The sequence below is a fragment of the Zootermopsis nevadensis genome, unplaced genomic scaffold, assembly GCF_977971745.1.
Source record: "Zootermopsis nevadensis isolate Lab colony 2312 unplaced genomic scaffold, Znev_1.0 Znev_ptg000007l, whole genome shotgun sequence".
Lineage (NCBI taxonomy): Eukaryota > Metazoa > Arthropoda > Insecta > Blattodea > Termopsidae > Zootermopsis > Zootermopsis nevadensis.
The window spans coordinates 8,115,564-8,139,740 of NW_028259139.1; the positions used below are offsets into that span (position 1 = coordinate 8,115,564).

The following is a 24,177-nucleotide window of genomic DNA, read 5'->3' on the forward strand; positions in this document are numbered from 1 at the left end:
ACACATCAATTTCATTACGCCCTTTGCTGGAAGTAGTAGGTAGAACAGTTTTTATCTCTAAGAAATAATCCGGCTTTAAATCTTCGTATATCAAAATAGGGAACTACAATATTCGTAATATCAAAGAAGGAATTCTTTTACTGAGCATTTTAGCAGGTTTATGGAGCAATATTGCTACATACATGCGTTCAGAAGGTAATTGATTCGGTTCTAGTCTTTGTTACCTGCTATCTACAATAGTATTTATCTCAGAAGAGATTAATCTACGTCATATCCAAATATTCTACTTTGAAGCACGCTTTTTAATAGTGTCATCCCATATATACCTCGGTCTTCCACGTGGTATCTACCCGAAATAAACAAATACTCGTAATAAACATAAACTATACCTGCCTATAATCTGTCTTTAAAGCCTCTCTTTACGTCTGAGAAACCATAAGACAATGTAAATCTATATGCTCGTAGAACTTTATCATGTTTTTAAACAAGTTAGGAAATGCATGCTTAGCGAAACAATTCTGGACATTGGCCTTCGTGAATCATCAGAATTGTTTCGGGTCAATGCCATTTGGATGGGCATGCCACGTGACCGCCGGGGGGTTTCTTAAACTTAAGTAGATCTTCGTATACAATTCCCGTTATTGTTCTGTGATTTTAAATGAAGTTGAAGCCTTTATAACAGTTTCATTGAAAATGTCTACTACCAAATCTCGTGAGAATCCGTTGTGAGATATAGACAGACAGAGAAGATTAATAGGTGCATGTTTGTAACGTCGTCCTAAACGTCGATAATCGCTTAAGAAAATACGCTGCGTCAGATACCAGAAACCCACAGTCGACAAGAAAAGCTAGTTTTGGGTTTAGATATATCGGATGTAAATCATTGGCTTAACGAACATCAGACCTTTAAGACATACAATAGTAGTATTTTGGTTTTTGCTGATGGGTGTTCATCCATTAATTAGAAATCTTGTATCGTAGCGTCGCTAAATTACACAAGTACAAGTCCCAAGTGTTACATTGCACAGTGGGATTATGTTTAATACCCACAGAATGTAAACAGGTTTAGCTCCTTTTCCTGTGTTTCTGTTCTGTGACCTTTCTGTTTATTGATTAGTTACCATGGCCTACAGTTCGTATATGGGCACATTATTCTACGTGGTCGCATGTCACACGACTTGCCTCGTTCTGGAGTCGCACATGGAAGAAACGACAATTATGGTGACATTCGGTGGTCCTCTGGGATTTAGCGAAGGACTGACAAATAAATGGGGCACGTTTAGTTGTAAGAATAATTCTCAAAGACATGTGTGGACATGCGCTTGGATTTTGTAGACAAGAGACTTTTTTTTCAGAATTTTATAATGACCTAAATTATAAGTCCACATGTGTCTGCTCTCAGTTTAAGTTGCATCGAAGCGTTGTAACTTAATACCGTAGAGCGAATTATAATTATTTTATAAATATTATGTTAGATATTGTCAGAATATATTCGAATAATAACATTTGCGATTGGCAAAATTCCAACGAAATCTTACTTTATGGTAATATATGGGAAGACTAAAACACTGGCCAAGTTTCAGTATATTAAGTGATGTGTCAAGAGAGTGGTTTTGATGAAATATTAACACGTGCTAAATAATCCTACAGGCGTGTCTAATTCCAGCTATTGTGGTTAACATTGCTTGTTCGTCTTGCGTTCACAAGATCCATTGATTGAATGAGAGTGTTAGAGGAACATCAGTCCTCACACAGACGCCTGACGAATATAGAAATTTCTCATTTCCACTTGAATATATATTAACGTGAGTTATTTTCATACTATCGATACAAACATGAGAACGGCTTAAATTTCTCACTACATCCCATAGATGGGAAGGCACTACTAAAATGGAGTACGATTCGAGATAGTGGAGTGGATTCAGCGGGCTCGGGTGTGTACAGAAATTGGATTATTTGAGCACGGAAATTCATAAACCAGTTGAGAGATTATTAAATTTTCAATAAGGATTCTGCTCCACAGAGTTGGTCGTAAATTCTAGCTGCAGTATTAATATGTCTGTAATTAGTTCCTGATGTATTAACTCTTCTTTCGATCCACGATGGTAACTCGTCGACTGCTCTCAAAGAAAACATTTCATTAATTTCAGTCATCCTTCTTTTGCGTTCAGGCATTTGATCCGTATGAAAGAACAGTTCTTTCTTTTGTCTTGCAAGGCGTTCTTTGAGCACACAGCATACATTGAAGTTGACTATAAGACCTTATCTCTGTGTGTGCAGTAAGAAAAGTTTCGTATCCCTACCGTTTAGAACGTGGTTAGGAAAGTGTGTCGTTAGAGATGAGAGACTCGGTCATGGCAGAATACCGATATTTCAGTGCGTCGTTATTTTGAAATGAACAGAAGTTGAAATACGCAGTCTAAACGTTTCAGTGCATCTATCATCCAAATTCATTTCCTATGATCTTACATATATCAGTCATTATTTATTTGCTGCGGGTACAGATGGGAACAATTTTCATGCATCACACGGGTCATATCTACGCTAATGTTATCCGAGAATATTATTTACAACATGCAGAGATTGGCAACATGGTAATTTTCTACTAGGTTGGTAGCACTGATTTATGACTTCTTCTTCTTTTTGTGGCGTTTAATGCAAAGTGGTGCTGTGTTTAATACTTTTTGTAAGTAGATGTATGGTTTTCTGCTGTGCAGGAAATTCTTGATCATTCTGCATACCGCGTTTAAAATAAAATGAATGTGTATTCGAAAAGCAGAAAGTCCAAGGTCAATTCCGTGTTTCGATTACAGATGTGCCTTCTTGTAAGTACAAAACTACGCGTTACAAGAACCCCCCCCCCCTCCCACTTCAGATCGTGTATGTGAGTTTTAATGTTGTTTTCAAGTCGTGGTTTATGCCCCACCTATTTGATTCTACGAGAGTGAATTCCATATACAGAGAAAAAGGCTTTTCTCAGTAAAGATTTGAAGTTTCCACTAGATTGAAAATGACAAGACGAGCAGCACACAAAACAAAACAGATCCAGACAGTAAGTAAGTAGAATAGTAAATTAAATTGAACTTCCCACCATCTTGAGAGAGAGTAGAAGTTCAGGTAGACCAGTCTCTCTACTTGAAGGCGATGCAGTCTTAAGTGATCTGTCGTATATCGTCTTCACAATCGATTACAATGAACTTGGAAGTGACATTTAATTCCATTCCTTGCTTTTTTCTTAATTATTAGCAGCCATTTTATAGCTTCGATTGTGTTGTAGTGACTACTGCTCCCGTTTTAATAACTTTCTTAGATCTGTAACAAAATATTTATAGTATTCATTCAGATAACATCATCCCTTCGAGCCCCGCGTTACTGATCTACGCTGTGATTTAAAGCTCTGAGATCTGGGGTAAATTTCTCTCACTCTAGTAATAGGAATTTAGAATAAAACAGCATCAAATCGTATAGTGATAGTAATTTCGTTCATGGAACGCAGAATTTCGGAAGGACCCATCAAGTTAACCCTTAGTGGTAATTTTTTCACTAACTGCTTTAACAATCAGTAATTCTTTAATTTGTGTTTATGAGTCTCGTTTGATTCTCCGTGTAAACCGGGATTATTTCCTTAAACACCATTAGCCATATCATCTCTGTAATGGTAAAGTGTGAAGTTTTCTTCGCGGTACGTACTGAATTCTTAAATATATTTTAACATGCTTCAAAGGTTTTAATAGATTTTCACTGGATAACTAACTAAATCTTTATTCTATGTTGTTAATCAATTATATTACCATTAAAATGTCTTCCTGTCTCCTGAAATTTTGATATTATCATAACGAAATGTACTATTTTAAAATGTGTATTCGTAAGAATTTTCTGATTGTTAAGTGAATTTATATTTACCAAATTACGTATTTATCTTATAGAGACAACAGGCACGTGTGCCCTTTTAATTCTTTTATACGAAAAATGTTATTGAGTTAAGTACAAAATCCGCTCCCCTTGCATAGTTACTCTGTGCCAGTCCCATGAAACCCAATTACATTTCAGCATACATAATGGCAATGGTTTTATATACCTCGACACAGGGCGTAGTTTTTAGCGGAGTTGAAGTTCGACTGTGTTTCCACTGTTGGTTGTTAATAAGTGAATTAGCTTAGTAGAGGTGAGTTCTGACCCTACATCACCGTGAACCGGGACACTGCATCTAGTCTAATGCAGTCTCCCGCGGTTGACTAAGTTTGTTAGCATCGACCTTCGACCTAATACTGCGGCCTCAACAACTAGGAACTTATCTGTTAGTTGCGTCTTCAGTTCAGAACTAAGTAAAAGCCGAACTCTAATGTCACAGTTGCTAAATTATGCTACGGTATACAACTTGAGACAGATACCATTTCGAAGTTTAAGATCAAGTTAAGAAATTACGCTGTTCTGGGTTATGACGCTCTGTAGACTCGTGAGTAAATACCAGCGATTCGGAGAAACAATTTGTCTCGGTCTTTAGTCTATCGTAATCGTAATGTAAGAACATCGAGTATTATAAGTAAACAAAATATTTGTGTGCTTTCTCTGCGCTATTTATCTACATAGAATGAACTCATAGTGGTAAATTCTGATTATGTATTTTCATTGTATTAAAAAAATTGCTCTTGAAGTTTATATGATGTCTGGTACTAAACGTTTTAATTCAGATTGTAGTTCAAATTTAATTTTGATCATTGTCGGTTTAACATAATGTAACATAATTACTTGTATTACTTTAATACTCGTGACAACACTTTGTCCTATTATAAATGTGCTGTTAGATATCTGTAAAATCAGGCTTGTAAGTTATCATAATTTCAAACTTAGGCTATCGAAAATGTACATAGGAATTGAATAACTATTATGTGAATTTATATATTTAAATTAGTTCGATAAATTAAATATTAGACAAGAGTTATATCAATGTCGACAATTATTAACACAAAACAGTGTAGAAACGCGTACTTTTGTTTGAAGCATCTCCACATATTTCCAACTACTTTGTAAAAAAAATTGAATTTGCATAACTGACCTTGAAATTCATTTATAGCGCACACAAATCTGAGTTGATTGCGTTGTATGTATTACACTGCACACAGATATAATATATTTTTCTTTCCACTCAGTTAAACATTTAACGTAGCCTTTCTTAAATATTTAAAAATAACATGTGTGGATAATGTATTTGACAAAGTTAAATTTGTGCTTCGTATAAAATAGCGGTCGCATACCCAACAACCTCAATATCGATTGTCAATACTAAGTTTCATCGTAATCTGCCCAGTAGTTTCAGAGATGATACATCCTGAGATACTCAGACGATCTGTGAGTTCCTTATATATATCATGAAAATAAAGCACTATTGGCCGTTTCAGATCAGGAAATTGTCATCGTTCGTGATTATTATTGTTATTATTATTACTACTGTTAAAGCAATTGTCTTTCTGTATTCCTGCATCACAGATAGATGCCAAAGTACCTCGTAATAACGGATCTGTTCTCCTTAATATCGGATAAGGGCTGGTGAATAGCCCTTCATGTGCCACTTGATGTTTACACGGCATCAAACACTTTAGAGTTCAATATTGCTTGCTCTTACCACTTTCTGAAGAGCATAAGTATCTTGTTAAAACGGGGCTGTCATGTGGCAGTGTTAGTTGTTATAATGTACGTCCTGCATTTCGATGCTATACGCGGATCTGAATAAATTATTTGAAACACGTCACTGTAAGATAAATAGGAAGAGTTTAGTGTCCTACCACTGTATCAGCCGTAACCAAATTGAATGCTTCAAGGCGACCGAAGGACTTGACCCCCGTACAACGTTGTTGGCTTTGCGTCTCTTAAGGTACAATTTGGCTGCACGCGACCGAGACAGGCGACAGAGTTATGAGACCGAGACTGGTCGCTTCCTGTCTGCTCTCTGTACAATCGTATTAAGTACAATTACGAGCGCGAGACAAAGACAGGCGACAGAGACAAAGCACAGGAGACCGCTCTCGGACCAGTAGTGTCTCGCGACGGGCTCAGGCAGCACGTGTGTTGTTGAGTAAAATAATGGCAGAAATTAAATTTACTGGTGACCAAGATGAGCAATTGGTATAATTAGTAGCAGAAAACCGACCACTGACCACCGACAGAAAGATCCTTCTTCGCGTCTGGTTTTCAATATTGAACTAATAGGTTTTCTTTGTTTCTTTCGCAACAAATAACACAGGAACACATCATCTTCTTCGATTAACCTTTTTAGAAGCATTTGTGTACTCATTTTTCACAGAATATGTGCACGTATGTCTCAACAAAACAAAGAAAACAAACACTTTGCCGCATGTCTCGGTCGTCACCTCAAAAGTGTGTGGCGACAAGCTGCGATGTGCCCGTCTCCCGTCTCTGTCGCATGCCTTGGCCGCTTGTCTCTGTCGCCTGCAGCCAAATTGTACCTTTACGAGTTCTGAGCTGTCGTCACTCACCTGGATTATATTCTTCGTATTACAAAGTTGGATGATTTAGTTCTGACCTTGAAGCACGCAATTTGGTGATAGATACTACAAAGTACGTTATAGAACATCGTAGTTTACTGATTAACAGTCGTGTTACGTATTCGGTGATTCTGCAGTCGAATCTCGTTTGAGATCTTTTCCTTTGTATTCTGTGCGTTATTGCCAAGTGGTGCATGCAGTGAACACATGATGGAACAGTTCGTGTCTTATCTCCAAAAGTACAGATTACGAGTTTGAACCCCACGGGAGGTAATGGATGAACGCATTGTTTTGTGTTTTTCTGTCACGTGACAGCTGACTTAACGTCCAATAAGTCCTACCAAGACAGCACTTCTCCATATTTCTTAAGTTTTGGTGCGATTATTAATTTCTTAATATTATCGATCGATCGATCGACCGATATTAACGTACACTCGTAAGTTTACGCTGTTTCAGAAAACATAAATAAAAGTACAAGTAATTCACTCCTTTTACAAAACACAACTAACATACTGTGAAATTGCACTGTTCCGCCAATTCATGTCTGTCGGTATCAACAGAGAACATCTACAACAGTTATTTCTAATTGTAATAGCGAAATAGGAACAAATTATCAAGATCTCTCTTTTACAGTCTCCAGAAATGAAGAACATTAGAATGCCAAGTATTTTATTTAAATAAACATTTTTATGACCACCAGAGGCATTTCTGAGAATCGTTTGTCTCGTTTAACGACGCAACTGACATCCCCACCACGATCATATTATTAGATAAATGCATCGGATGGTCCCAGGCAATACAAAGGACGTTAAACGCAATCGAATTCCTATATATCTTAACATATCCTCTAACCAAGCCAATATACTTCTGTGCGTAATATTGGGTTTGAAATACCTCAGTTACTCTGAAGTACATGTCTTTTGAATCGCCAGTTTATGAAATGGTTGTTAACAATCGAAGTTCGAAATTATCGATCAAAAATAACGATCAGCTTTGATTAATGTCGACCAAAATCATTGAACCTAAACGATAAATAACTGGCGAAGATAAATTGTTTTAGGCCTTGTTCCGAACGTTGGTATTTTAAACAGAGAATTTTAAATTCCTACGGATTTGTGTAGCAAGATAAACTTTAATATTGGATTATTTTTATACTCATAATATTTATTGTGATTTCTGGTAAGAGTCGTTCGTAACAACAGCTCATTTATGAGAACTTTTAATTATAAATTTTTAGGAATTTAAAACGAAAAAGAGAAATACTCGCGTCCATGTTGGTCTTCGTATTTAACAGCCATGAAGAAGGAGGAAATGTGTTACTCCGAAACGTTAGTAGACTTATCTAAGTACAAGTATATATTGCGTTTTAAGTCACGTTATCAACATGGACATCTTCACCGCCGTAAGAATTTCAAATCTCATATACAAAAATTCACACGTATGTGAAGACGCAAAGATTTGTTGATTGTTAAAGCAGTTGGTACATATGAATACCACTCGTATTTAAAGGGTTAAGTATCTCTGGTGTGAACGTAGTTAGCTTTGCATAAACGCAACATTAAACTATGTTTTATGTAACACAGATTGTATCATTATGTCGTTGTATGAAGTTAGTGTATGATACGACCTATTGACCTCGTGATGGTGAGGTACTGTCCTTGTAATTTCGGTTTGGCCCTACATAAAAGCAGTCTGTCTATCGCGTGCATGAGTTTGCATTACCCGTGTTTTAACGCTGCTTCCTAGATATGCATTTCGAAATTTACTCCTTTTTTGTGTAGGTCTACGTCACTTCCGTTCTGCTGTGAAGCATTTCCATTTTCCATAAACTACGCGTATAAAACTAAATAATAGCTTGCCTGCAGAAAAACGTGAGAGAATTCAATCTCAGCTGGGTATCTCTTACAATGTATGTTCGTTTAAATAACATTGACCATCATCCACAGACGAGTATTACGCGCTTCAAAATATTGCCGGATTTCTCTGCCTTTCGTCAGAAAATTAATTTACCTTCTCGAACGCCTAAACTAATAACGTACCACACATACATCTTTGCAAGCAATAAACGTCAGTTTCACTCTAAAGTTTGTGTAACTTCCTAACTAGTTACAACCTACATGGTACAGAATCTTTCTTCAAAACTTCGTAGTTTACCTGGTTAATAGATTTCGTATTCTTTTGCTCATAACCGTCTATAAAAGCCTTCACTGCTTGTTATTCTGATCCAGTTAAAAATAATCCACACAGTAAAGTATTCTTTGTGTAGGCTCCATTTTAATATTATCCTCCAATTCCTACGTAGGTTTTTGTTGTGGTCTCCTGTTTTGAGGTTTTCTGGTTCAAATGTGTATTTCCCCATGCATGCTATTCGTCTCTCCTACTCTGTTTCTTTTAATCAACCTGATAATTTGGCCAAGATTACAAATCATTAAATTCCTCATTACTCATTATTAATATAGATTTATCTCATTGACGAGTGGAAATCTCATTTTCAAGTTGGAAGAAGGTGGACACACTTAAAATGCGACAGTGGGTTATGGGTTATGATAAATCCAGACAGACTTTTCCAGTTTATCAATGTATTGTTATAATTATTATTATTGATGTTTTGTTATTGCTACTTTATGTTATAATAGATATTTTAAAATCGTAAAGCTTAGAATTTTATCTACGGTTCAGACAACAAATTACATGAGGGATGGTGTTACTTTGATATATTACTCAAAACTAAATTTGTAATGGCTTATGTTAACTGCCGTTCGCTTTTTGGGAACTGTGCAGTGGGTAATTCCATCTCAAGTATTTTTTTCTCTGTTGATAGAACTAGCACAGTGCATCTTCGTATGTCTCTGGCACTTGATACACTTTTGTACTGTACTTCGTTCTTTCTGGAGACATCTTCGCTGCTTTGCGGCTTGAAACCTTGGGCAGTAGGATTTGGATGGTGTAAGACGTAATTTACACTTCTAGCGATATTCCTACCCTGGCAACGTCCTCGGTGGTTCACTTTTCGAACGGACTGCACTACGTAAAGGCGAAACGCCGATAAGGTTCTATTTAAATTATGTTACTCCATTTGAATCCGAGGCGTAGCTGTAGCACGGACCCGCATGGCAACAGTAAGGCATTACTAAACCCAGATACCATGAATGTTTCAGCAACTTCGACTTACCCTTATCGACACTAGCGAATCCTAAATCTGGGGGTTAGAATGTTTAAATGTTTATCGTCATTTTCCTTCCACCACAAGTGTGTTTGATTGATGGATACGGGCCTTTTAATAAATATTTACAAATTTACATACATATTGTGTATGAAATTCGTTGAATTTTTGTATATAAGAATCGGGTACGTATCTTCATTTTAATGGAATATTGTGATTTAAAAAATACGAAATTAGTAGCAGGTGGTGATTTTTAATACAGATCTTAGTATCCATATTGTGTACGTAAGAGTTTCGTAAGATAAAAGTAAAGGTATAGGTGTCCCACTATACGCCATGTAGGCGCTTGGGGGGAGGGTAAGGAATCATAAGCCTAAGAAAATTAGGAAAACTCAACTTTGGCTAGTCCATTTCGGGGAGATGATTCGAATTAGACACATCCTGAATGTGAGAATACTAATTATTGCTTTGTGACGTCCGGTGGAAAATGAAGTGAAAGTAACAACGTTTCAATATTAAATTTCCCTGAACAAGAGAATTCGACTTTTAGTTGAATTATAAAATTACATAGAATCTAAAATTCCATTCGTAACTTGCCACATCGCACGACCGAATTACGGAATGCAAATTAATTTATACGGACGGCTGCATCTCTATCCGTTATACGGCAAACGAAGTGAAAAGTTTGAAAAAAAAAAAAAGATGTCAATAAAATCGTAAGTCACTGACGTTGAGAATCTGAACTAGACAGTTTCGAGCGGAAGTCCATTTGAACCCCCGTCACAATGTACCCTAAATGTCCTGTATTTCACAGAAAAAAGAGGCAAGAACATTCAAATGTTGCTTTTTGCTGATTATTCGCTGAAACGTACAGTCAACATGATGGGACACATTTTTATTGGGAAAACAACTTTTGGAATCTCCCGTTCCCTGTTCGCAGCCTGGTGACGTCTGATAAGAAGGCGTGGTGGAAATAGTCAATGCAAATAATAGTCATAGTCCATTATCTCTCTGCGCCAGGCTTCCCATAACACATTCCTTTTATTATACAATCCTGCAAATATGATAAAAGAATTTTCATTCTTAGTCTTCGGGGCTGCAATGTCGTGTGGACTTGTAAGCAGGTACCAAGGTTTCGGAGGGTCATACTGCCACCATCATCAGGGCGATGAGAAAGCCGCGAGTGTGTAACCGATTTGAGATATAGGAACCGGTCAGTAAAGGCCTTGGCCGGACCAGTATTTGGAGTTATCACCGCGACGAGTACGAAAAGGGCTGTCTTCTGGGTTGCAGCGCCGCGAGAACGTGAAATCTTACATTCGTATATTATCTTGAGGATGGACATTGGGCTCTTTAGCGGCCGCAGATGACAGACATCGTCTGTCCCCGCCATAACAATAAAAATAAATTGTATCTTTATGTTGACCAGGTTATGGTTAGTCGCGCTGGGAAACACAAGCTATGCCATCTATCGGTGAGACATAAATTCTTCGTCAAAAAAGAGCGAACTTTTTCGTTTAAGATCACAGCTGAGCCATCTATCGGGTAGATATTAATTAATTGACATGAAGTATTATTCACATTTCGGAAAACCTGCGTGATCTGTACAAGTCACCTAGGATAGTGAAATCTAGGATACGATGGGCTGTACATGTAGAACGCATGGGGAAATTTGGGGGGATGTATACATAATTTTGGTGGGTAATGTTCTGGAAAATGCCACTGGGCAGACCAAGGACATGGGAGCATATCAATATGGATGCTAGAGACGTGGTTTGCGATGATGGAAAATGGAGTTGACATTCCATAATTATTCTTGAATTTTATTATGATCTTTATTTTAAAAATGTTAAGATGGCATTACGTATCAAACTACAGGTAGCCCTCGATTTACGCCGGGGATGCGTTCTTGGACGAACCGGCGTAAATTGAAACTATTTTATAACATTGACGAGTAATATAACGGCATTACATTTAAAGCTCTGAAACAACGTAAATAAAATAAAGGGATTCAAAATCAGCGATGTAAGAATTACGATTTAGTATAAAAATCAGTAGAAGAAACATTGTAAAACGTTATAAATAATAGTAAAATATGTTGTCGTTTTTTTCACTTTTTGACTTTCTGGTTTCAAAATCGGCGTTATTCTGAATCGGCGCAAATTGAACCGGCGCAAATCGAGGGATACCTGTATACAACTGCATGATATGAATAAATGTAATTTATGTACACAAGAAGTTTCTTTAATTGTTCTTTTCCACATACATACATACTCTGAAAACATACACTAGTTCTCAAACATTTAAGTTGGTATTTCCACCACTCTGACGAACCGAGCGGCTTATAAAGGCGCACATACGTGCATAAGACGACGAGGATTCATACCACACAGGTATTTAAGCTCTTTCCTTCCTTCTTCCGTGAAACTTTTCTCATTCTGTAGCCAGCGTCGATCCACGTAATAATCGAGACAACTTTCTAGTTCCTTTTCGCTGTACTCCCGTACAGAAATCGGCACAAACGGATCCAAGTGCTCGAAACCCTTGAAGATTAAATAGACGATTACGCGTTGTATCTTCAGATTATGAAATTTCCATTCTACATTTCTTTGGGAGCCAACGGACATAAGCGCTAGACTCAAAATAACTTTGGGTAAAGGAAATTTTAATGTTACGTAATACTCCAATAATTATTTTAATAAAAACAAAAACAAAATTAACATTAGAAATAAAACCTTCATGTAACGAAATTGCTTTTTTCAGCGATTAATCTATAGAAAAGTAAATTTACCATCAACTCCAGTCCTTTCAGTTCTAAACCTTTTGTTTCGGACGATTTTCTTAGAAATCTTAAACATTTTAATTTTATTTATCATTAAAATTAGTTTTTTATACAACTACTTAAAAAGACACAAATTAAATGAGATAATTTTATCAGCAGTGGACCCCTTACCTCTTTTCCAAGCTGATAGATCGGGAGGAACGATTCGCGCCTGTCGTCGGCTACGCCGGTCTTGTCGACGGTTAAGATCACGGCTCCGTTGCACTGAAATTATGTAACGAGTGAAGTTAATTAATAATTATAAACAGCTTTTATACCACGACGTCACACATTCTGGTATTCCACGAGTTCTTAAATAATTTTGTATTTCTCAGTGGAAAGCAAAATAATATTTGGTTCTAGGATTCGTACACTAAATTACGTGAAGCATGTGATGCTTTAAAGTAGGTTTTTTTGAAAGGTCTTCTACTTTGTAAAAAATGTTAATTGTAATTCTTTCACTTAAAAATTTATAACATTTTATTTACGGAGAAAATAACGGTAGAATATAGTACGACAAGGTGACGTAAGGAACAAGCAAAGGATGACGAAGATAAAATAAAATATGGCAGAAAGTCGCACACAGTCAGTGGACACGTTAATTATTTTACTAATTCTAAACATGCAAACAGTAAGTATCGATAATTTCCTTTGGCAGAAATCAAAGTCCCTCAACTGTTTAGAAAATGACTCATAGCGATAAATGGGGCATCATTATTGGAAAAATTATCGGCCATATATAATTACTATGACTATTATCTTACAAAACTATTATCTGCATTTTATGGATGATCTCAGATATCTAGGATACTGGGACAACCCGTTCTTCAAGTGCGTGAGCACTGCGGGTCCCAACTTTTCGTTGGCTTTGATCTATAGACATTCGGTAGGACTCCTTGGACGAGGGAGCGGCCCGTCGCAAGGCCTCTACCTGTACACAGGACAACACAACATAGACAATCATCCATGGCTTGAGTGGGATTCGAACCAACGGTCCCAGTGACCAAGCGGCACAAGGCCCACGCCTCGGACCGCGCGGCCACTGCGGACCCCAGATATCAGGTCTTGTAACTCAAGATCCCATTTTGACAAAATCAGATTCTTACACATTTTTAAGTAACCAAAGGTAACGAGGAAACAGGTAGTGGCCGTGTCAGTCTGTCAGAACGAAAAAAATTACAGTGATTTTAAATTAATACGAACCCAGTCATATTTAGTGATCTCTATAAAGGCTTCAGTCAATGTTATCTTTGATGGGGGAACTTGAATCTTCTCTGCCGTCACCACACGTGTTTTAGGGTGAAAGAAGGCGTTGAATCCGTCGATCACGACCAGAGTCTTACACCTGAAAAGAATAAAAATATATACATTTTTATGTATCCTTCAAGACATATTCAGATAAAAACATTATTTTCCCGTGTGTTCCAAATTTGTTAAAATCTGGGAATAATTGCCCAGGATTCTTAAAGCTGTTTTAGGTGAACGAGAGTCTCATAATTAACTGAATCCCCATCTGGAGGGATTAATGATACGTCTAGAATGGTAGGCAGTGCTGAAAAACACATCCAACTTTGTAATCCCTGGGCAGGAACCATTTGTTTCACTTAAAACTGAACTATTGCAGACTACGAATTTTGCTGTTTCACAAGTTTTAAACTTTATCGGGCACGCGTCATGGCTTACGTGCATTCCAACTGGCTACGCTTTACAGTACAGGGTTTAAATCCCCTATTCCCAAACAATAAAGTTTAGAAATAATTTCAATTGGCGTAATGCATTTTACATTACTGAAACAAAACTTGCATCATAATAACATTTTACTATAAAAATTTCAAGATTATCATATTATGATGATGATAACCCCAGAATATAAGCAGACATTCTGACCTTCCTTGTGTGGAATGTAATTTGATTTCCTTCACCAGCGCGACAACGCATTCAGATGCATATTTCACGCGGTTTATCCCATGTTCTACGAGCTCTAATAAAGGGACTCCTTCTTCAGTTTTTTCACGTTTGCTCCAAGCATACTCCTTTGAGACACGCAACTGCAAGGCAGAGATAAATGTAGTAGTTTATGAGATGAAGAGTCATCATTTATGACACGTTACAGAATTACTCTACAAGTAAAAGGCAAATACAAGACAAATTATAATTTCAAATCCTAATAACTGTAATTACGTTGCGTATCAAGTCCCATTTTCTTTGACCCACAGAATGTAGCACCGTGTTGAAGCAGAAGTTCATTCAAATAATATCTAAGACTTCAGTCCGTACCTCAAAGAAAACATCACTTCTTCATTACAAAGATCAATTGGTTAATACCGTTGAAGGAAATAATACCTGTTTATTCTGAGAATCGTACAAAAAACAATTCAAAATGGAGAGTTACTTACGTCGATGTTATTCAATAAAGCTGCATTCTGATTTTTAAAATGGATTAACCATTCAGCAGCATCCAAATTTAAGTCTACGTAACCTTCTCTAGTGGCTGAATTGGAAACTTCTTTGCATACTCTCATCCAGTTTGGAACTGTAACATTTACATTAAAAATATGGGACTTATATCGTACTAAACATGATTGCAGATGTCACTTGGGAGAGCTAGACACAGATGGAATAATGATATCAAAATATATTTTTTAAAAAAAAAGGGTGTAATGATTCAAACTGGATTAACTGTGCCCAGGTTAGGTCAGGATCTTGGGCACATAATAACGACTCTTCGCAGGGAATTTCTTGACTAGATGAACTGCTGTAACTGTCAGAAGGATGCTTCTCCCGGGCATTACTTACTAAATGTTACCAAGACACTGACAAATTTACTGATATGGATTATGCCTCTTAAATCATGGTTTTTTATAACTGGTGATAAACTGTGATTTTAATAACAACTGACGATTTCAAGTGCCTAAATGGGAGTAACATTATATGGTATTAAATTGGAAATTGACTATATTATGAACTACACTAAATTACATGGTTTTACTATTGAGTTTTATGGTGGTTTTTAATATTATGTGATAATATAACATGTACTTGGAGACTTCTTGGTGCTAAAATCATGTTCAAGTCACATAAAACATGTGACCTGCCCATTTTCACAAAAATATGTGACACAGCTGAAATCAGTATATAAAATAAGTAAACAGCTATTAACAACATAAAAATACACTATTGCCATACGCGTTTCAACATCAAGAGGTCATCATCAGTGGCAGCTCACCCACGATTCTGAAGTTCACAGGTACGGACGACGCAACCACAGCTCGCCGCAGACCAGCTACGGCCACCGAACCATCGGATCAATACCTAAGTGCATAGTTCTACTCTGTGAATAACAGCATCTAGTGCAGTATCGCTTGAAATACTTTTGTGAAACACCTTATTTATTTTCTAAATCCAGTTTAAACCATTTGATTAAATGAATTAATTGTCTTTGATGCCGTTGATGATGACCTCTTGAGGTTTTAATGCGTATGGCAATAATGTCTTTTTATGTTATTAATAGTTGTTTGTTTACTTATTTCATATTCTAATACACTACAGGGTATGCAAAGTTTTAAGATTTTTAAAATCAGTATGTTTTTCTGTACATAAACAAACTTCCACTACTCACCCCAAGGCACATGAATGAGAAGAAACCCTGCTGTAAGACCATAATGAAGAATATGTGCTAGAGTAATAGATTTTCCACAGCCAGACTCACCATCTGAACATTGGTTTAGGCAAAATTTTCAATGACACATAATAAAAAATACATTCAGGCCTTGCCTCAGAACCTAGTTCTTGTTTTTCTCCAAATCTATCCTTCGCATTCACATAAAATTTCACAACCATTTTTTGTAGCCTACATATTGTCACAAATATCTGCTACGAGTGCTCTGAGCTGGCTATAAGTTACATCACCTGGGCCTGAGCCTGAATATCACTGCTGAGAGTTCAATATGACACCAGGGGTCCACGCAAGTGACTGCTTTTCTTCTGTTAATTAGCTCTTGTGAAGAATAAGTTTACAAAAAAAAAATTAATGTCAAATCTCTGTATAAGGGTACATAGAACGACAAATAACATGTTTGAGAAGTTCGTATACTTCAGAAAGTAAAAAACTCTTGATTTTATAAAATACATAGGTTATTACTATTTTCTAATAAAACTGTGTAAGATAAAGGATACAGATTACATATCTAATCGCAGGACGTGAATAATCAGCTGTTTTCAGGTAATGTAAAATCTCCAGAGCCGGATCTCGAACCATGACGCACGTTTCCATAAATGCTTTTGCCTGCTCATTAAAATATTTTGGAAGTCCTCCATGTTGAAACAGCTGATTTTTAACTTCTACAGGGATAGTGTAGAACCGATACGCATGATCAAAGTTGTGTTTGAGCTGGAAAATTTAAAATTATACATCAACAGGTTTTCGGACACACTGTCTATGAGATCAGGTGAACATGGTAGCTGTCAAAAAAAACATATTGTTAAATATGAGAATTGTATGGAACACTTGCTAAAGCAGAAACTATGTAATCATTCTTTTGTCACTTTTGAATATTTCATTTCTTAGAATTATCTTTATTCCAACTTTGACATTAATATTTGCACTCTCAACATCAGACTTCTCACAAAGTAACTCACTGTCCACAATTTGGTTTTCGCAGAATGTTAAAAAGAAATCAGATCACCATCAGTTGTGTACAGACAAGGAGGTACAGTCCGCAGCACAAAGCAGATTGTGTGACCAACCAAAACAGTTCCATGGCACTGTTGAATCTTTGGAAGACATGCGTTAAGGAAGAAGGTAACTATGTTTAGAAATAATGAGTAATCCACATAATAAAGCAGTAGACACATATCATACCAAAACAACTCTTTTCATTTGAATTACCATCATATTAGTGGGAACAAAATTATTGTTAACAGATTTTATGCGTCTTTCATTCAATTTCACCAAAAACATTAAAATTCTTACACCAACAGTAAATGGGTTAATATATCATTATGTAAGATCCTGTACAAAATAAAATTGATAACAAAATAACAAATACTTACTGGGTTACTTTCTGCAGTCCGAAAGCTTGTGATATGCTTCTCATTTGTAGCCAATATTTGTGAAGCCTGTGCTGCTGTACAAAATAAACGTTGCTTATGCAAGACAGATGAGATTCCTCTTAACGTGGCTTCTGATGTCACTGAGGAGAAAAATACATGGTGAATTTTACTGACTTTCAGATTCTTACTGCCTTGTTTTCGTGATAATGGAGGCAGTATAAAGTGGCATTCATATGATTAAATTAATTGAATACTGTCCCATGTTTTTCATCCTAACATTATCGAACCACTTTTGTTTACACAGTGCTGATTCTTTTCAGCTGGGTACATGCCTAGTCCAAATTTCTTAATACCTTCGTCCCTTACATGACCTAATAAAATATGTTCTGCTGATCATCTATTAAATTTCACCGCTGATGTCTTTAGCCATCTTCGTCGAGGATTTGATATATAGCTATTACTCCAAAACTTACCTAACCTCAAAGCAAACAGTATAAGATTACACAAATCCACCGTAAAAACTATTTTGTATTTTAATGTACGTTATTTGGAAGTCTACTAAGTGTATTAATAAATTACATAACTTACAGTTTTTAAAAAAATTATAAACCATGTCTTCAGTGAATTTTATTATTTTAGTTTGAAAATTTACGCAGCATAGCCACAGATGTATCAAAAAACACAGATTAAGGTCTATACAACCTTCACGTGGTCATGTAAAGTTCCGTGTGTTTATTGAGTTAGTGTGTTTGAACGTCTGAGGTTTTTGTTAACTTTCGTATTTCAGTGACTTAATTTGATGATTACATGTACACGTGCATACTCTATTTTTGAAAACTTAAAATAATGCTGTCAAGGATCAGGTTATGTGCATCGAAATTACCACATCTCACGGTACTATATCCCAAATTTACGTAATTCACTTCTTAAAACTATAGTTGAAGCGACTTCGTGTTCACGATTATAGTCTTCACGTGAAAAAGATTCAAAACTAATGTAATATTTTAAAATGGGACGTAAAATTTAAGTGTTTGTTTGAGGTTATGTTTTCACCGTGGGCCCGGTAGTTGTCAAGAGAATTGACTGAAATGCTACGAGAAGTTCAATTTTGATAATCTCAGTGGAAAACCGATCTTGAATGTATTATATTAATCATATTAGTGAAATATGAGTGTTTCACATTTATTTATATATTAGCAATGCAGGTTATTCACATTATTGTTTACAATAATTGAACAGCCTTTGCAGTCATGGAAATAGACCAGACAAAACGCAAAAATTCATTCTGCTCAACCCTCAGAGCATTTCATGTGCTTGGGAAGGAATGTGTGAATGGGGACACATTTTGTTTTGAATGGATGTCGCAAGTGTAATTTGCAGCCAGGATTATGTCAAAGGTTTTATATTAGTTTACACACTGTATGCATGTTATGTCTTTTTATTTATTTTGAAACCATTTATATTTTCTTGCACACTATATACAGATATTTGTTATTCAGTTGTTATTTGATTGCAACTGCACACAATTGTTGACTAGAGTGTTCACATGATAGCAAATAACAATAAGAATAACTCTAAGAATGCCTAACAAGGATTAAGAAATGATGTTTGAAATGGTGTATGATTTCTGCAATAAGTGAAACATTTGAGTCATACCTTGGATGGCAATTTTTTATTCAGGGCTGAAAAATTATAATTTATTTTAAGCATTAAATTGTATTTATTCACCAGAATAGAGTTCCTGCTATTGGTTTCGTGGATCACAAACCTCTGATATGTGGACAATTAATGTCTGTTAGAGAGAAGGCATCTACTCCTATCAACACTATAATCATGTTTGTTCCTCAACAAGAGGTAAATATAAATGTTTTTGTATTGCTCTTAGTAAATGAGTAAAGTACCAAAAGTCAACTACAGTATTACAAAAAAAAAATACATAGGAGAGCATCATCACTGTTGGTTGTATTTATAATAGCTGAGAATTTTTAGTTGAGTTAAATTCTTCTGTGAAGTAGTGAGATAGGAGATGATCTTTTATTGCTGACTTAAACTTCTTTATTTTGTGATTCAGACTTTTTATAGTGGGAAGATTACCGAATAACTTAATTCCAGTATAGTAAACTCCTTTTTGTTTTTTACTAAGGTTAGTGTTTAGGACATATCTTTATCTTGTACTTGCATTGTGGATGTCTTAGTTTGTTTGAAATGTTTCTGTGTTGTCCACTACAAATTATATTATTTGTATTTTTACCTGTGTGATTAGGCATGGATTGTTGAACGAATGGGAAAATTTCACCGGATACTTGAACCTGGCTTGAACATCTTGTTACCAATTGTAGATGAAGTGAAGTATGTTCAAAGTCTTAAGGAAATTGCCATTGACGTACCAAAACAAAGCGCAATCACTTCAGGCAAGTGCTAAAAATCTGAGGAAGGTCTTCATATTTCATAATCAATGTATTTTTTTTTATATTTCAGTGAAGCTGGTAATCTTAGCAGTTTTTAAATTTACTTTACTAACATCAAAGGCTTACATTATAAAATCCTTATAATAATAGATTGTATTCTCTTTGGAAATTCAACCCAGGATCCCCTATGCCACAGAGGTTTCCTGATCTTATATAAAGAAAATTCTTAGATCATCACAAGTACTTTACCGTTGACGGCCCAACACAGAAAAATACAAAGAATAATTCTGATTGAAAGAAGTAATTGGACCTGCAGTCTCATTGTTTGTGTGGTCTAAAATTATGCCACCATAGGAACTGTTGAGAGTTGCCACGAGTTCAAATTAAAAATTATCTAAGTATACCCATAATCAGAAGCAAGTGGAAATTCATACGAATTACGTTTTCCTCGCTTAATCTTTCCCATTAGCTTGGTCTTATATAATTTTCCTTCTCACCATCATGCAATGATATGATATGATCTGCATATATAAAACTTTTTACATCTCTTTGTTGTATTTTATATTTAATTTCGTTACACATTTCATTAGTTATAACATTAAACATGTTGTTTGACCCCCAGTTCTATGAGAACTATGAGAAAACTATGCAAGAAACAAACAGTGGATAGACTTAGACATTCTATGCAAAGTATTTGTGTACTAATCTGCGCTAGGTTGCTGGCACACTAACATTATATGTTAACTTGACGGTTCATGTATTGTTACAGACAATGTCACATTAAGTATAGATGGAGTGTTGTACCTGAGGATTCTTGACCCGTATTTAGCAAGTTATGGCGTAGAAGATCCGGAATTTGCAATCACACAGCTTGCACAAACGACGATGAGGTATATAAGGAATGCTTCATGGACCATACTTCTTTTATGTGATCATCTAATCAGTTTTACTTAATAAATCTGTGAGGTTTTTTCTTGTTTTTTCATAGATCTGAATTGGGTAAAATCTCACTTGATAAAGTCTTCAGGGAAAGAGAGAGCCTAAATGTATCGATTGTAGAATCTATTAACAAAGCAAGCGAAGCTTGGGGAATTACGTGCCTCCGATATGAAATACGTAAGTACAGAATTAAAATCATGGCGCTGTTTGGCCAACTATGTGTACTTATAATGACACATAAAATGTGTTCGTCATTCTATTCTAGGAGACATCAAACTGCCAAGTCGTGTGCAGGAGGCTATGCAAATGCAAGTAGAAGCAGAAAGGAAAAAACGGGCAGCCATATTGGAATCTGAGGGTGTGCGAGAAGCAGACATTAATGTAGCTGAAGGGAAACGTCAAGCAAGGATATTAGCATCTGGTTAGTTTTATCTTCTTCCGAAGAGATGCCCACATTATGTGGGTTGTCTGAAGTTAGTCTTACAAGGTTAAAAATAACAGAAGTACACTTTATAATCGTGTAAAGTTTCATTAAACTAAAAATTCCTTTTTCACTTCCTGCTTATGAACATTATACGCCATTAACTTGAAATAGTCTGTTATGCTGACAGCAGTAGTTACTTGTTATATGTGTAACATAGGTAGACAATTGGAGTTGCATGAAAAATTCATTCTTATCCTTATTATTGTTTGTATTTTAGAGGCTGAACGGCAAGAACAGATAAACAGGGCTAGTGGAGAAGCGCAGGCGATGTTGGCCATAGCTGAAGCCCGAGCCAAGGGTCTGGAGCTGGTGGCAAGACCACTCAAGACTAAGGTACTTATCTTAATCTTTCCAGAACGTAATGTGTCATCGGTGTATGCCAAATTTTTACTATGTACGATCATATTGTATATTTATAACATTGAATTTCAGTTTCTTTATTATACCATCATCAGGAACATTTTCATATATTTAACCCAGAAGAGCTGAATGGTAACTGCTTTAACAGTTGTTACCTCTGCATTTTTTTTTATTCTCGCTGTGATCAGGTATTATTTGCTTAAACAGCATTAACCAATTTATCTTTGTATTGGTGAAGTGTTGTGTTTTCTTCGCTGTGTGGGCCAAATTTTTAAATTTCACTTAGACAAGCTTTGGCTTCAAAGGGTTAACCATATTATTTATCATTAATTGGTGATAACGTTTTGTTGTTGCAGGTGAAACCCTGTTAAAGAGAAAGTTCTTAACAGAAATTTTATGATGCAGTCTGAGTTTCAAAACTTGATTATTCACACAACTTTGCTTGTTTATTGATTGTAGGATGGACAGAATGCAGCGTCCCTTAATGTGGCTGAATTGTATGTGCACGCATTCCAAAAGCTGGCCCAGAAAGGCAACACTCTTATTTTGCCAAATAATGTTGGGGATGTCACAAGTGCTGTTACTCAGGTAAGAATACATATTCAGGTACTTGTGGGTTATCGGGACACATCGCTTTAAAAATAGGTTAGGTTAGCTTAGGTTAGGTTAATGTATGTGGATAAATGACATATACTTGAAAGTTATTATATTTTATTTCAATAAATGACAAATTATTATATTTTTAAAGAGATGTGTCCCGATAACCCACAAGTACCCATATTCATTACTAGTTTTTATCATTATTGATATTTTGTGATGATCACTAGTGTGCGTTACATTACATGTTTACAGATTGCAACATTAATTTATACTTTTCAGTGTTAGTTGGTTTGATGATTTGTTATTTGTGTAACAATCTATAAGTTCTTATTTGGATGAATCTAATGAAAATCAGATGGTTTTGTTCCATAGCTCAGAAATGTCAAGAATAAAATCCATATTAAAATATGCTCCGGATATGCAAATGCTTTTTGGTTAGTTGATCTTGTCTCCAGTAGATTTCCAAATTTAAAGTGTGCTCATAAGATTTATAGCTTCTGTCTTTCTACAGTTTTTAAAAGTGGTGCCCTTTCATTAGGACAAGGGAATGTAGGTTGTTCAGTGAATTAATTTTCTTAGTCTGGTCTGAAACCCTCAGTGCTGTCCAATGTACTCAGTATGACAGACCCATACATCGTAACTTTTGCATTTCACATATTCAGAATGTCATTAATGCTGCTGTATGGCTAACTTTTAAGATACTGTGTTGTATTGAGTATGTGCTAGAACACCTGTTAAAGGAGAACGTCCATCTTTATCAAATATTCTTACACAATAACTTGAGATTTGCATTATATCCTTCTCATTTGATGCCAGAGGGAGATTTTACACCAACCTTGTCTGCACTGGTTTTTATTATTGTATATAAATATTCAAGGTCAAGGGTTAGACTATGGGAAAGCACCATAATTGTTATGTTTGCATATCTTTCTTCATTTATCATCTTTGAAAGTTAGAGGTATGCTTGTGACATTTATGATATATAATATTTTTAGTTCTTAATGTTGTCTATTATTTTTCATTTTGTCTTCAGGTGTTTAACTTTGGATTCTGTATAACTTTTTTCAGCTTTATTCTATCTCTTTTGGGTTTTCTTATAAGAGAAAAGTGAAAGTAAAGCTGTTCTGCTATATGGCATCTAGGCACTTTGGGGGAGAGATGAGGTGTAGCTCCTGCTTATTCTTAACCTCAGAACTAGATAGGGATGAGTGGTCAGATTCTCTGCCCCCGTCGGGGATCGAACCCCTGCCGTCCAGTCCATAGTCGTTATATTGACTTAACTACCCCAGCTCCTGATACTTCTTAAAAGTCACATCTTTCCTCCCATTATTTTACTAGTTTCTTCGTTAGTATTTCCATTTGCCACTATATAACTTCATTTATGTACTTGTTTATTACATTTTATCTTTTCCATGTCATCTGTCTTCTATCTATTTTCATTACCACATATTTATGTGAATTGACATACATATTATCTATTTTTATTACCTTCTTCACAAAATACTTTGGTCATTTATGCAGGCAATGGCCGTGTATAATCAGCTTTCAAAGAACAATGATGTTCTCTCATCAAGGATTGAAAAAAGTGCAGAATATTTCAGTGATGAAGAAGATGAACTTAAAAAAATAAAGCCAAAATCAGCAAACCATTCTGATTTTGATAAAGTGATAAACTAAAAATATTTTGTGGAATATACCATACATGATGAATCAAGAGCATCCGAGTCAAAAAATTTCCATGATAAACTACATTACATGATGTTTGTATAAGCTGTTGGAGTAAATGTGTGTCACAATGCCTTTTAAAGTAATAAATGTGGAAACTGAAGTCCATTTAACGCTATGGT

General features: G+C 35.8%; 2 protein-coding genes across 5 annotated transcripts in view; one reads left to right on the forward strand and one right to left on the reverse strand.

Moving 5' to 3' along the window:
* Stoml2 (stomatin like 2) overlaps positions 1 to 24,173 on the forward strand; it is a 124,813-nt gene extending 100,640 nt beyond the window's left edge. Inside the window, exons 3-11 of one of the 4 annotated variants that reach the window (XM_087344180.1) lie at positions 17,149 to 17,288; positions 19,271 to 19,393; positions 19,803 to 19,950; positions 20,717 to 20,837; positions 20,936 to 21,063; positions 21,152 to 21,307; positions 21,588 to 21,703; positions 22,190 to 22,318; positions 23,852 to 24,173. In XM_087344180.1, coding sequence (XP_087200306.1) covers positions 19,328 to 19,393; positions 19,803 to 19,950; positions 20,717 to 20,837; positions 20,936 to 21,063; positions 21,152 to 21,307; positions 21,588 to 21,703; positions 22,190 to 22,318; positions 23,852 to 24,007 — 1,020 coding nt within the window. In that variant the 5' untranslated portion in view covers positions 17,149 to 17,288; positions 19,271 to 19,327 and the 3' untranslated portion in view covers positions 24,008 to 24,173. Of the gene's footprint in view, positions 1 to 17,148; positions 17,289 to 18,287; positions 18,434 to 18,801; positions 18,937 to 19,270; positions 19,394 to 19,802; positions 19,951 to 20,716; positions 20,838 to 20,935; positions 21,064 to 21,151; positions 21,308 to 21,587; positions 21,704 to 22,189; positions 22,319 to 23,851 lie in introns of those variants that run through there. The other 3 variants (XM_087344181.1, XM_087344178.1, XM_022063995.2) reach the window with 3 other exon arrangements.
* mRpS29 (mitochondrial ribosomal protein S29) lies at positions 11,889 to 18,269 on the reverse strand. Its single transcript, XM_022063994.2, has 9 exons — positions 18,128 to 18,269; positions 17,540 to 17,679; positions 16,664 to 16,877; positions 16,107 to 16,199; positions 14,884 to 15,020; positions 14,375 to 14,535; positions 13,691 to 13,832; positions 12,620 to 12,712; positions 11,889 to 12,209 (listed from the first exon to the last, which is right to left on the reverse strand). The coding sequence occupies exons 1-9, from the start codon at positions 18,150 to 18,152 to the stop codon at positions 12,009 to 12,011; spliced, it is 1,206 nt and encodes a 401-aa protein (XP_021919686.2). The 5' UTR covers positions 18,153 to 18,269; the 3' UTR covers positions 11,889 to 12,008.
* Positions 24,174 to 24,177: the final 4 nt, after the last annotated feature.